Raw genomic sequence first — 12,254 nt, 5'->3', positions numbered from 1 at the left:
AACTGCATGAAATCACAGTTAAAGTCTCAGAGAAAAAGAAGCACCACAAACACTGGTTTGCTCAATGATCTCATAGATATTGTATAAACTGTTTAAACGTTTTAAACTCACAGTGTTGTCATCCATCTGTGCGTCCTCATTTGCTGAAAAGACAAAAGAGAAACTCAGCTTCAGCTTCCACGGTGAGCATCCTCGTCAGTAGGAAATTCTTGCTGATGAATTCAGTGTACATTCTCACCTGTGGTTCTCGTCCATCTCAGGACGGCAACGGCGTTCACCAGAAGTGCTACTAAAGCCACAGCCACAAGGATGTACCCCCACCAACATGACACAGTTTGGCTGAAGCTGTCTCTTTCAGTCAAAATGGGTCTGAAGGGAAACGAATGCACTTTTCCTGTGTACGTATCTGCCACGCCACACTTCACTAACTCCATAAAGGTCGCATTGACTGAGCAGGTAGACCAGCTAATCGTGATTTCCTTGTTCTCTTCGCTCACATCTTCACCCCCATACAGCCACTTCACTGTGTGTCTGCGCCGTCCACATGTCAGCACAGAGCAGTTCAACGTCACCTTGTCACCGACCTTGTGTTCAGTCACTGGTGCAGAGGGAGATGTTGCGAGAGAAAGAGGAAAGAGGAGTCAAATTGTATAATTATTGTTGTGTTATGCACCTTTGACAGACAAAGAAAAACAGGATACTCGGGGAGAAATATAACAGCCGAACAGTGAGGCCAAACAGAAGCAAGGATGAAGATTTAAAACAGGAAGAAAAAGACAAAAACAGTAGAGAGAAGGCAGGAGAAGAGATAAAAAGAATAAAAGAATAAGAGCAAACTAAATAAAATATAAAAGTATACTGCCAGTTTGAGCTGAAAACATTAAGATGCAAATACTCACTGCTGATAAGAGACAGATGAACCTGAGAGCCGTGGCCTTGCTGTTTGCTCAGTTTGTGCTTCTTGCAGGTGTAAAGACCAACATCCTCGGCTGTGACCTTCTTTATATCCAGAGAACAGTTCGCTGTAACACTCAGTCTGTCTGATGCAGCTTTGGACTTTTGTTCAATCGTCTTTAATTCACTCAGCTCTCCTTTTGCTGCGTTTCCCAGGCCCTGGAAGAACCAGGTGGCGCCGTCACAGCCACTTTTTCTCGCATGTCCACACGGCAGAGTGACAGCATCTCCATCTCTGGCGATGAAGTTGTGGGGATGTCGAGCTCCAGCCGCTGAGGAGACAAGAGAGAAAAAACGAAAAAGAAAATAGTGTTCATAGTTAGTTTGAAGATGATTTTTAGATACAACAAATGTGTGTCATCCTCATAAGAGCATTTCTGTCCCTTTTAAAAGTCCATACCTGTAATCTGAAGCACGGCGATCAGTGAAAAAGACATTTTCATCCATCTGAACTCAGCCATCCTGACTCTCTGTCTCTGTCACTCTCACCCTCTCAACTGTCAAAGTCTTCATAAAGACAGATCTAGATATCGATAGTGGATATAGATGGTGTGTGCTTCCTGTGATAAGACAGGCGTTGCTTCCTCGTACTGACTTACTTTTTCCTTTTAGAGCATATCAAAGATCTGTTGCAGCAGGGGACATTAAGTTTGAAGCAGAAGAGGGAAAATGAGAATATGTCCCTTTGGGTCTTTCCACTCATTTACTTGTTTAATAAGACTCCCACGGGTGGCCAGTATCTTTTGTCTAGTTTATTTTAGAAGTTTATTTCTATGGGGACAAGAACATACATACAAAACGGCACAGAACACAAACAATGACACAATAAAAGCTCGATAACAAACGACTGATCCCCATTTAAATAACAGTAACATCTGGAATATACAGCCTGTATAATACATTATACACATTATTCTACATTTTCCACTGTGCTACGAGTAAAACCACCATGACCTCTTTCGGACAGGAAGTTGTTGTTGTTTTTTTAACCACAATAAATCCTGAAATTGATCATAAAAACAATAGTAACAGAGAAAACATGTTCATATGTTTATGTAAGAATTAAAACATTGCCATATTGGAAATAATACACAGATATAGTTGAGCTTTAAGCGCTGACCTTTTCCTTTGTGTATCAATAACAACAGGCTTTAATCTGGTCAGAGCATTTGGGTTATTTATAAAAACATCAATAAATATCAAATCCAGGATTTTGACTGCATAAAAGTCTCAGTACAACAGCATCAGTAAAGACGAGGCACGATAAAAAAAATGTAAAAAACCACTTGGTTTCCTGAACAGTTATTGGTGTAAAATCGATGTCCTGATATGAGCTGTAGCTACACTGTGACCTTTTATTTGCTTGCTTTGCTGACGGTAGCGTAGAGGCTGCTGGGATCATCGGCGGGGGCTTTCACAGTGCTGTAGGTCACTGCGTCACCTTCAGCAGCGTCTTCTTTATCCACAACCTTTGAGAAAAAAAGAGAAGCAGTGTGGCACATGAGTTACATCCTCTCACTGAGCAACACATAAACACAACGTAAGCACTACAAACCACAATAAAATATACATTAATACAGGACACAGTGTTAGTGCTCCGCCACAAGAATCCTGCACCGAGCAAAGCAGCACATGCAGCCCAGCAGTCTCATCTTAACCCTCTCATGCATAGAGGTCACTGCAGTGTGCAGCTATTCAAAAGCTGTTTTCTTGTATATGCATGAGTTTTGATGGCGTAGTTGCACATCAGCCGCTACAGTGAAGCTGCTACATCATCTCATACACTGCCCACTGCCCAGTGGGAAGCCAAGATGGCCGACAGACAGCCAGAAACACCAAGTTACTCATTTTTTTCTGTTCAAACCTTCTATAAAAAGAGACTGTTGCAGGTAAGAAAAATATGGGGACATCAGGTAACATCTAAGGAGTCATGCAATTGCTAAATTTTCCAAGTATTGATTTTATATTGGGAGGAAATTATGATTGATCACATGCCCACTGAATTGTACATCATGCATCAGTAGCTATATTTCAACTACTGGACATGTAAAAATATCTTTAGAAAATTTGGGTTGAAAAAAAAAAAAGAAGAAAGATGAATAAAAACACTTAGTAAAAAAAATCCTGACTGAGGTAAGGATCATAATTCATGCATGAAAGGGTTAATGAAGTAATGTCCATATGGCTTCAGCATCAGGCAGGGACCCTGGTGAATCACTATATGACACACGCTGAAGTTGTCTGAGTCGGCTGAGTTGCGCTAAAAATGTACCATTTTTCATTTGCTTATGTTTATGATATATAGAGGATGCTGTGGAAATGCTGCAAGAATTCCCCACTTCTTGGAGGCACTGAAACTCTGGTCTGAAAAAGTATTTTGAGATTCATTGTCCATAAATATCTACAGCTACTTTAATTACATGTAGATGATCAGATCACAGACTGTGTAAAAGAAGTGGATGTAGCTTCTGGGTCTGAAAAATGGTGCGTTATCACCTTTAATCCTGCAAAAAGAATTCTGAGTGAATGAGAAAATGACGCTACTTCTCTCTTTTCTCTCTATATCAGCTCATAAACATTTCAGTTTATGTTCTCAGTTGCTAGTTTACACTCTTCTTCACCACAGCAGGATGTTCATTTAGTAAATTATGGCTAAACTTGCCACAAATCTGGTAAAGACGTTCATGGCTCCCAGAGGATGAATCTTTAGGACTTTGGTGATCCCCTGACTTATTTTTCTGTAGGGCCACCGTGGGGTCGACTTTTAAATGAAACATCACAACAATGAATGAATGGATTGCCTTTAAATTCACGTTCCACTCTAGATGATGACAATTGTTCTTTAACTTCACCTGGTGCCGCCTTTTAGTCAAAAGTTCAATTTCAACAATACGTTTGAGCCAATACTTGGGAAATATTGTTCCCATCAGCCTCAGCTGTACAAATGTTAGCATGGTAAGATGCCCAACTACTACTGACATCACCTGCTTAGCATCAGCATGTTAGAAATCTGGGGAAGTCTGTGGTAACAGTCTGTGGTAACAGTTTAAAACACCACTGTGCAGCCAAACAGAGGCTCTAACATGACTGTCCTGCTTCCTCATTCACTACCAACACCGGCATCACCAAGCAGACAGCTTACCTGGGCTGCACTGTCGGCCTTCTTGGTGTAGCTGATGGAGGCGTAGGACAAACCATCTTCAAGATCCACCTACACGGAGAAGACAACATAACCGTTGCTCAGTAGCATGTGGGCGTTCTGGATTACTAGCATGATTTGACTTCTTTTTTCCTCTTTTTGCAGAGGGAAGTCGGACTCTTCTTGTCTCACGCTGCTGTGTTATGGAGACCAAATATAGATAACAGCGAGCGTCACTTTGAACTGGTTGCCGTGTGTGACCTCACCATGTCCTCACTGGGCCCTGAGCCAGGCTGAGTCACTGCTGAGTTTAACCTCTGCCCCTGGAAAAACACCATCAGAGTACAGTTTTCCAGAAAATATGCGAGCTGTGCTGTAAATTTGCATATGTAATCACTAATCATATCTAATCACTCCTAAAATAAATTCTATATCAGTCATTCTTTCGGCCTTTGCACCTTTGCAGCTGCAACACAGTAGTGTCAATACAATACAGTACACACTGTTTATTCTATGACCAGAGTCACTTTCGTAATTGAACTACCACAAACTGTTCTTTTTAAGATTCAACTGTATGAAGATTTGATTATTAATTAAGGTTTGAAACTCACAATGTTTTCATCCGTCTGTGTTTTGCTCCCTGAAAAGATAAAAAGAGAGAGATGGTTTTCACATTTCACATCAGTGAAAATCAAAACAGCTTATAAAGGTTTCATCCGTGAATGTGAACGCTCTCACGTTTAGTTATCTTCCACAAGACGAGAGCCACAACGATTATTAAAAGTGCTGATGAACCCAAAGTCCCAGTGATGAACCACCAACCTGGAAGTGAAAAACTTAAATATAAACTCTTTCCACACCAAAGTCAACACAATGCCAACATGAGAGAGGCGTGAAGCAGCCACCATGAAGAGAATTTCCACCTTGTCTAACAATTTTATGGGATTTTTTTATGGATACACTGGTGAGCAACAGCAAGGCTCGAGACTTCTGAGTGTCTGCTGACATTCAGACTTTATAAAGAAAGAGAGACAGAGATGGAAGATGGAAGTTAACTACTTTGACCTTTAGACGATTCCTGGTTTTTCCCATCCGATGTGCTCCCTTTGATTTTGTCGAATACGATATGAAACAAGAAAACACAACAGCTGAACATCGGAGGAGACTGGATGAGAAAGAATGAATCTTAAAATCCATCAAACAAAGCCAAATGTACCTGACTGAGGGCTGACCAGCTTTTCCTCTCCACTCTTAGTATCTGTCACACGACACCTCAGTAGCCCACAATGGTTTGACTTCTGATTACAGGGAGGAGTCAGAAACACAGTGGCTGAACAGGAGTGCTCTTCTATCCGTGCATTGCTCACATCACCCTCATACAGCCACCTCACCGTGTGCCCACAGCCTTCATATGCCAGCACGGAGCAGGTCAATACGGCCCCATCACTGAGCTGCTCTTCAACTGCTGGAGAAGATGCAGATGTTGTGAGAGAAAGGCAAAAAGAGCACAATCAGTTCATGTTCCAGTATGTTTCAGAGGGAGCTGATGATGTAAATACTCACTGTTAATAACAGACAGGTGAACCTGAGAGTCTGGTGTTCCTGTTGTGAACTGTCTGCAGGAGTATCGACCGTAATCCTCAGTGGTGATGTTTTTTATGACCAGATCACAGTTTTCCGTGATACTCAGTCTGTCGGATTTAGCTCTGGAAATCCCATTTTTTGAAATGTTCCCATGTGTGACCAGCTCTTCTGCTGCTTTCCCGCTATAACGAGTGACAAGCCAAGAAGTGCCGTCACATTTGGGCTGATTCTTTAGCACATTTCCACAAGGCAAAGTGATGTTATCTCCAACTCCGGCGGTGTGGGAGGGTTTGGATTGTCCAGTTACAGCTGTTGAAGAGAGAAGTAAACAAATGCACTGTGATCAGAACATGAGTTTTATGTTCAGAGTTATGTCAGGATGGTTTTAAACAGGGGAAACTACTCAGCACAAACCAAACGGCAAACCTGGCTGACTTACTTTAATGAATGTCTCTTAAATACTATAACATCTTTAATGTTTATTTCATTCATGTATTGATTCTGTGTATCCTTACCTGTAAACAGAAGCACCACGATCGCCAGAAGAGACGTGTGAATCCAACCGAACTGAACCATCTTGCTTCTCTCTCTCTCTCTTCCCTAAACTGTCAAATTTTCTGAACTCGCCTTCTTTAAGAGAGACGCAGGATTACTTCCTGTTATCAGTAAAGTGTCACTTCCTTATAGTGACTTGAATCTTTGTTCGCCCTTCTTTCTTTCACATGTTGAATCTCTCTCTCTCTCGGGGGACGGAGGAGAAACTTTAGGTGTTTAGATGAAGAGAAGAAGTCTTCACAGAATCAGAATCACAGGTTGTTGAACATTTTTCACCAACCAAAAAACCACAACACACTTCCTGTCTATAATCATAACTTCTATTCATGTAATCCTTTTGAAATGGGTTCCTATTGGAGACAATATTTGCTTTTTAAGAACTATTTCTCAATAAGCTACAACAGAAATTTCAGGACACCAGGTTGAGCTGAGTAACAAACTCTTATTTATTTTATTTTTTTCACATTTCAATAAACAGGCTATCTGACTTACTGTGTGAAACATGAGACAAACTGTACGCTATGAGCTGATACAATCTTTTAGCAGTAAAGACAACAGACAAAGAAGAATAGATTTAACAGTTTTCAGTCATTCAGTACTTAAATTTGTGGCTGTGGATGTTTTACGGCGTCCTGAAAAGGTGATGAGGAATACTGAGGAGGCTGAATTGAGAAGTAATTGTGCAACTATAGCCTTAAAATACAGCTAAATAAACTTTAAAAAGCCTTGGTGATGTTTGACAACACACAAAGTGAGTCAGACCCCAGAGTTTGATGTCCGATACCCACGGTGTGTAACATGGTGACACAGAGGGGAAACCACATGTGACGAGGAAGCTTTGGGAGCCTTAAAATATAACTAAAATAAAGAATGTCTCAAATACAGCAAATACAGCACGAATGCTGTTTGTATGAACTGATGTTGTTGTTGTTGTTGGTGAGCGTTTCTAATAGTGTTTCCAGTGTTTAACACAGAAAACTAATTCAAATACAAAAGCATTAAAAACAAATCCCAACAGTAGTACATTCATCCCCGAGCACAGCGTAGTGACAGCAAGCAGCACATGTCATGTATTATTCTTATTTGTGTTTTAGTTAAGCACAGCAACCAGACGTACAAGGGTTTGGTTATAACTTTTACTGTCTACATACTAGTTAAGCCACTACCCCACCTTCTGGACAAAAAGCTTTTTACAACAGTACGTCCTGGAAATAACATCCTAGTTTTCTTCTAAGGTGCCCAACGATTTCAGTCTTTGGATGTTGTTTTACATTCTTGAGGAAAATGTGATAAATAAAAACTAACCAGGTCATCTTTGGGTGCTCAGTCATGGACGATATCAAGAGTAATAAATACTTTTACTGGCTTTTAGATTGCTCATCTTTGAGGATTTTCCTGGTTGGTCTGTCAGGAGAATATTTCATTATTCAATCCAAAATGCCAAAGCTGGTAAAAATGGTTCTCAGGTGTTGTCATCTCTTATTTTGTTTGGTTTGCTGACGACGGCGTAGACGCTGTCGGGATCATCAGAGGCTCCAGCAGAAGAAGAGGAAGCTTTCACAGAGCTGTAGGTCACTGCATCACCTTCATCATCATCATCATTTGCAACCTGCACCTGAGAAGCAAAGGGGGAAAACGCCCTCACATATACAGTAAACTACACACTTACAGAGACAGATGGAGTTGATGTTTTGGTCCGGTGGTGTACACTCTCTTCTTAGCTCCTGATCGTAGACTATACATAAATGAACTCTTATATAAAGATGGACGACATGACAGGCCCCCAAAAGTGAAGCCTAAAACCTCTGGATCGTCCCCTGATGGCTGGCTGCAGCACAGGTCATGAAATCCTTTTGATGAAACCTAAATACACAAATAAACTTTTCCTAAAGATGGTTTTCCAGCATTTTTGCTACTTCTTATCATGCTGCTGCAAGGTCAAGTGTGCCCCACCAGCCCAAGATGAAAGAGGTCGTGTCCAGGATGTTTTGGCTTCATTTGCCTGCAGTGGGAATAAGCGGAGACGTGTCGTCCATCTTTGTGTACAGTCTATGCTCCTGATTGAAACACCTGGCTCTCCAGCTACTCTCTAACTGAGTCTGCCTGCTGTGTGGTGATGAGCCGGTCGTGTGCAGGGGCTTTTTTGGAGCTTCCTCCCTGAAAACAGCTCCCTGCTGCTGCCACCAGTGAACCAAAACAGTCAAATTATGGGCTGGACAGATAAAGATTAATCACCATTTGATGTTATTATGAAAATATCAATTATAGCTGCTTTTGCTTTCACTGAAGAATTATATTTCTACTCTTTATTTAACTTATCTGTGTTCACTAGCATCACATGTGGGACCAATCAGACAGCTTACCCAGGCTTTTTTGGTGCTTTGCTTGGTGTAGCTGATGGAGGCGTAGGAGACGCCATCTTCTGGATCAGCCTACACAAAGAAGACAAAATCATGGCAGCTTAGTCATTATTGTGGACATGGCACACTGATGCACTCGTCACTTCACACTCACACAAGACGTTCTGCTTCATGTTTTCTACGCTACTAATTTGACTGTTATTTGGGCTATTCTCTTCCTTCCCTTTTCTCCGTCTTGCAGAACAAACTACATTCCAGTGAACAAACATACAGTAACAGTGAGTGTGACTGTGTACAAGGTGTGCTGTGTGATCTCACCGCGTCCTGACTGGTTTCTGGACCACACTCAGTCACTGCAGGGTTTAAGCTGTATCCCTGGACACACAGTTCACAAACGCCCATAAATAAAGAGAGAACATTAAGCAACAAATCCGCACGCTGAAATTATGAAATGACAGAATAGGATCCCAAGTAATAATGTATGCAATTTAATGTTAAAGAGTTGCAGTTTGGTTAGATTTAGGCAACAAAAACTACTCTAAAAGGTCCCATATTTGCATATTTAGCTCATACTTGTGTTTGGAGGTCCTACAAGAGCAGGTTTACATGTTTAATGTTCAAAAAAAGCATTTTTTTTGTCCTCCAGATGTGGCTGCTGCAGCTGTTTTCAGCCTTCGTCTGAACGCTCCGTTTTAGAAGAAAAGAAACAATCTGCTGCTTCTCTCTCGCCATCGAAATCATCTTTGTGTTACCTGGAGCTGGCGTTAGTGAGAAAACAAAAAAAACAATGGCGGCCTGCTGAAGGACTAGAGGAGGTCACCCGATCAACAGATGTCCTTATGACATCATAAAGGTAGCAAAATCTAAACGTACGAACAAATTTTATATTCAAAAAAGTTAAAAAGTGATTAAAAAGTGCATTTTGCATAATATGGGACCTTTATGATAAGTATCTTAGACAAAGAACAGCCGGAAGTGGTGGATTTAAGTCACAAGTTAAGTCACACACATAATAATAACTCAACGTTCACTTTTGATTTCACATGGGACACAAACAGGCTGGGTGGAAGTCCTTCAAAGTGCTTGATCCACTCATCCATCCATCCTGAACATTGGTCATTTTAACCCTGTCGATAAAAGGATCACTGTTGTCGTTGTCTGCATGAGGACGGGCTGGAACTGTACGTTTTAACTATTTCTTGGTGACCACCAGCTGGATGCAGTAACCCCCTGGAGCCATCACTGCACCCTCCTGTGTCATGTGCTGTTCATCAAGAAATAACGATGCCACACGTTAGTGGCTGAGCTTTAGAGGTGCTGACAGGTGTGTTATTGAACTTGAGACTGAGCTGAGCTTCTTGTGTCTGCTAAGCTAAGCTAAGCTAAGCTAAGATACCCATAACCGGCTCCTTGCATAGTGCACAGATGTGTCACAGTTACATGTTTGCAGCAGTATTTCTTTTGCTATTTGTTATTTTTAAACATAGAAAGAAAATGAACCAAGATGCTCCGTTCCTTTAACAAATATTCTTCCATCTCCACACAAAAAAAAAAAAAAACTTTGTTGACCTTCAGAGCATCACAGACAGGACAGACTGTTCTCTCTCACTCTCTCAGCCACACAAACACACTAAGAACAGCTGCCTTGTTTGCTCTTTAAAGTTAAATTATTCAGTTTCAAACTCACAGTTTTGTCGTCCATCTGTGCTTTGTTGCCTAAAAAAAAAAAGGAGAAAGTAGAGTCATGTTTATCTTCCACGGCAAAAATCCATCTTCTTCTAAACTTCTTTTTAGGTGAAAGTTGTGTGTGTGTGAACGTGCTCACCTTTACTTCTCTTCCATCTGATGATCACCACAATGATTATTACAAGTGCCACGAAACCTACAGAAGCAATGACGTACAGCCACCAAACTGGGAAGCAAATGAAAACATTAAAAAACACTTCAGCTGCTGCTTTCCGCTCTGCTCACGACTGACAGACAAAGAGATTCTTGAAAGAAATACACAAAGCTGTGGGTCACCACTTCCTGGTGTTGTTGGAGTGTCATTGATTGCAGTTCCTGTTGAGTTGGTCCTCGTTTTTTTGCGTTTTTTAGTTGTTGTAGTCGTCGCTGCTGCTGTTGTCATCGTCGTCACACCTACAGAATGAAATACCAAAATCAGACAAACTGTGTGGTGAGAAAAAACATCATAGACTTAGACTTCTTTATTTTATCCCCCATAGGGGGAAATTTTCTTGTTACAGCAGCAACAATATAAACAGGGACAGTGAAAGAAACAAAACAATAGAAAAGACAAAAAATAGCAAATATAAATATAAATATAAATATAAATATAAATATAAATATAAATATATGGATTGTGATGAAATGAAATAAATATTTACACCATAGGATATTTACACTTTAGACAGGAATGGAATGACGATGATGATTCACCGTCTGCAGTAAACGAAATGGAGAGAAACACATAATGTGTGATTTAACGGGATTACTTACCTGGTTTCTCACCTGAGGACTGAGGGCTGAAGGGAAACACTTCTCTACTGTAACTGTCAGTCACTTCACACTGCAACAACTCACGATACCTCCGGCTGAGCCGAGCAGCAGGAAATGTCAGAGTAACTGAACAGCCATACTGTGACGTCTCCATGTGTGTGTCATCTCCTTCAACATTTTTACCCCCCTCAAACAGCCACTTCGCGGTGTATCTACACCCTCCATATGTTGACACGATGCATTTTAGCATCACATCATCATTGTGCTTATGTTCAGTCACTGTTGAAGATGAGATATTGTGAGAATAAGATGAGAAAAAGTAAATTATCTTAGTTTGAGTAAATTGTTTGAGCTGAAAAAAAAATATTAAGATGTAAATACTCACTGGTGATGATATACAGATAAACCTCAATACAAGGATGCCCCTCTTGTGTGCAGCAGTAGTAACCAGAATCCTCAACTGTGACCTCTCTTATAACCAAAGAACAGTTCTTTGCAACGCTCAGTCTGTCTTTAGCTTTGACGTGTTCACCAATCTTCCCAGATGTAAAGAGCCATATTGAGGCTCTGTTTCCTGAACCAGCAAAGGTCCAGCTGGCCTTGTCACACCTGTCTTGACCATTTATCACATTTCCACAAGGCAAAGCCACTTCACCTCCATTTCTGACGATAAAGCGGAAGGGCTTTTGTCTGGTCACAGCTGGAAAACAAGATGAAATATCAGTGTGGCTGTTCCAGATCCAACAGAAGTTTGTTCTGAAATGTCTGAAAGGTGTTTCTGTATGTTTCCTTACCAGAAAACTGAGCCAGCAGCATCAGGAGTAAAGACATTTTAATCCATCTGAATTGAAGCATCATTTTTCTCTCCGTGTCTTTTTTTCTTGCTCCTGTTCTCCGCTATTAACCATCATTCACTGAAGAAATGAAGAACTCCCCGTGTACTTTCTGCATGTACTTCCTGTGCTTAGCAATGTCATGCTTCCTCATTGAGTTTCTCTCTTTTTTTTTTTAAATTGATATACTTGCACAGCCGAAGACTTGTTTTTCATTTTTAAACCCCTCATCCACAGTGATTTACACTGGTTTCAAAAGTAGAGTAGTAATCCATCAGCAATAATAATCAGCAATCTGAGAAGCAACCAGCAGCAAAGAGGTCAGATGTT

General features: G+C 40.9%; 2 protein-coding genes across 2 annotated transcripts; both read right to left on the bottom strand.

Moving 5' to 3' along the window:
- Nucleotides 1-1,691: 1,691 nt before the first annotated feature.
- On the bottom strand, nucleotides 1,692-6,253 carry LOC139218289 (uncharacterized). Its single transcript, XM_070849852.1, has 9 exons — nucleotides 6,193-6,253; nucleotides 5,657-5,986; nucleotides 5,310-5,558; nucleotides 5,159-5,197; nucleotides 4,832-4,915; nucleotides 4,705-4,733; nucleotides 4,360-4,416; nucleotides 4,097-4,165; nucleotides 1,692-2,423 (listed from the first exon to the last, which is right to left on the bottom strand). The coding sequence occupies exons 1-9, from the start codon at nucleotides 6,251-6,253 to the stop codon at nucleotides 2,310-2,312; spliced, it is 1,032 nt and encodes a 343-aa protein (XP_070705953.1). The 3' UTR covers nucleotides 1,692-2,309.
- Nucleotides 6,254-6,713: 460 nt separating this feature from the next.
- Nucleotides 6,714-11,250, bottom strand: LOC139217527 (uncharacterized). The gene is made up of 7 exons (XM_070848853.1): nucleotides 11,092-11,250; nucleotides 10,615-10,731; nucleotides 10,418-10,504; nucleotides 10,280-10,308; nucleotides 8,911-8,967; nucleotides 8,596-8,664; nucleotides 6,714-7,847 (listed from the first exon to the last, which is right to left on the bottom strand). Exons 1-7 carry the CDS (start codon nucleotides 11,243-11,245, stop codon nucleotides 7,695-7,697), a joined length of 666 nt encoding a protein of 221 aa, XP_070704954.1. The 5' UTR covers nucleotides 11,246-11,250; the 3' UTR covers nucleotides 6,714-7,694.
- Nucleotides 11,251-12,254: the final 1,004 nt, after the last annotated feature.

This window comes from Pempheris klunzingeri, chromosome 18, assembly GCF_042242105.1.
Source record: "Pempheris klunzingeri isolate RE-2024b chromosome 18, fPemKlu1.hap1, whole genome shotgun sequence".
Taxonomy (NCBI): domain Eukaryota; kingdom Metazoa; phylum Chordata; class Actinopteri; order Acropomatiformes; family Pempheridae; genus Pempheris; species Pempheris klunzingeri.
Note: the sequence above shows the minus strand (reverse complement) of the source record. Positions and strands in the feature narration are given on the sequence as shown.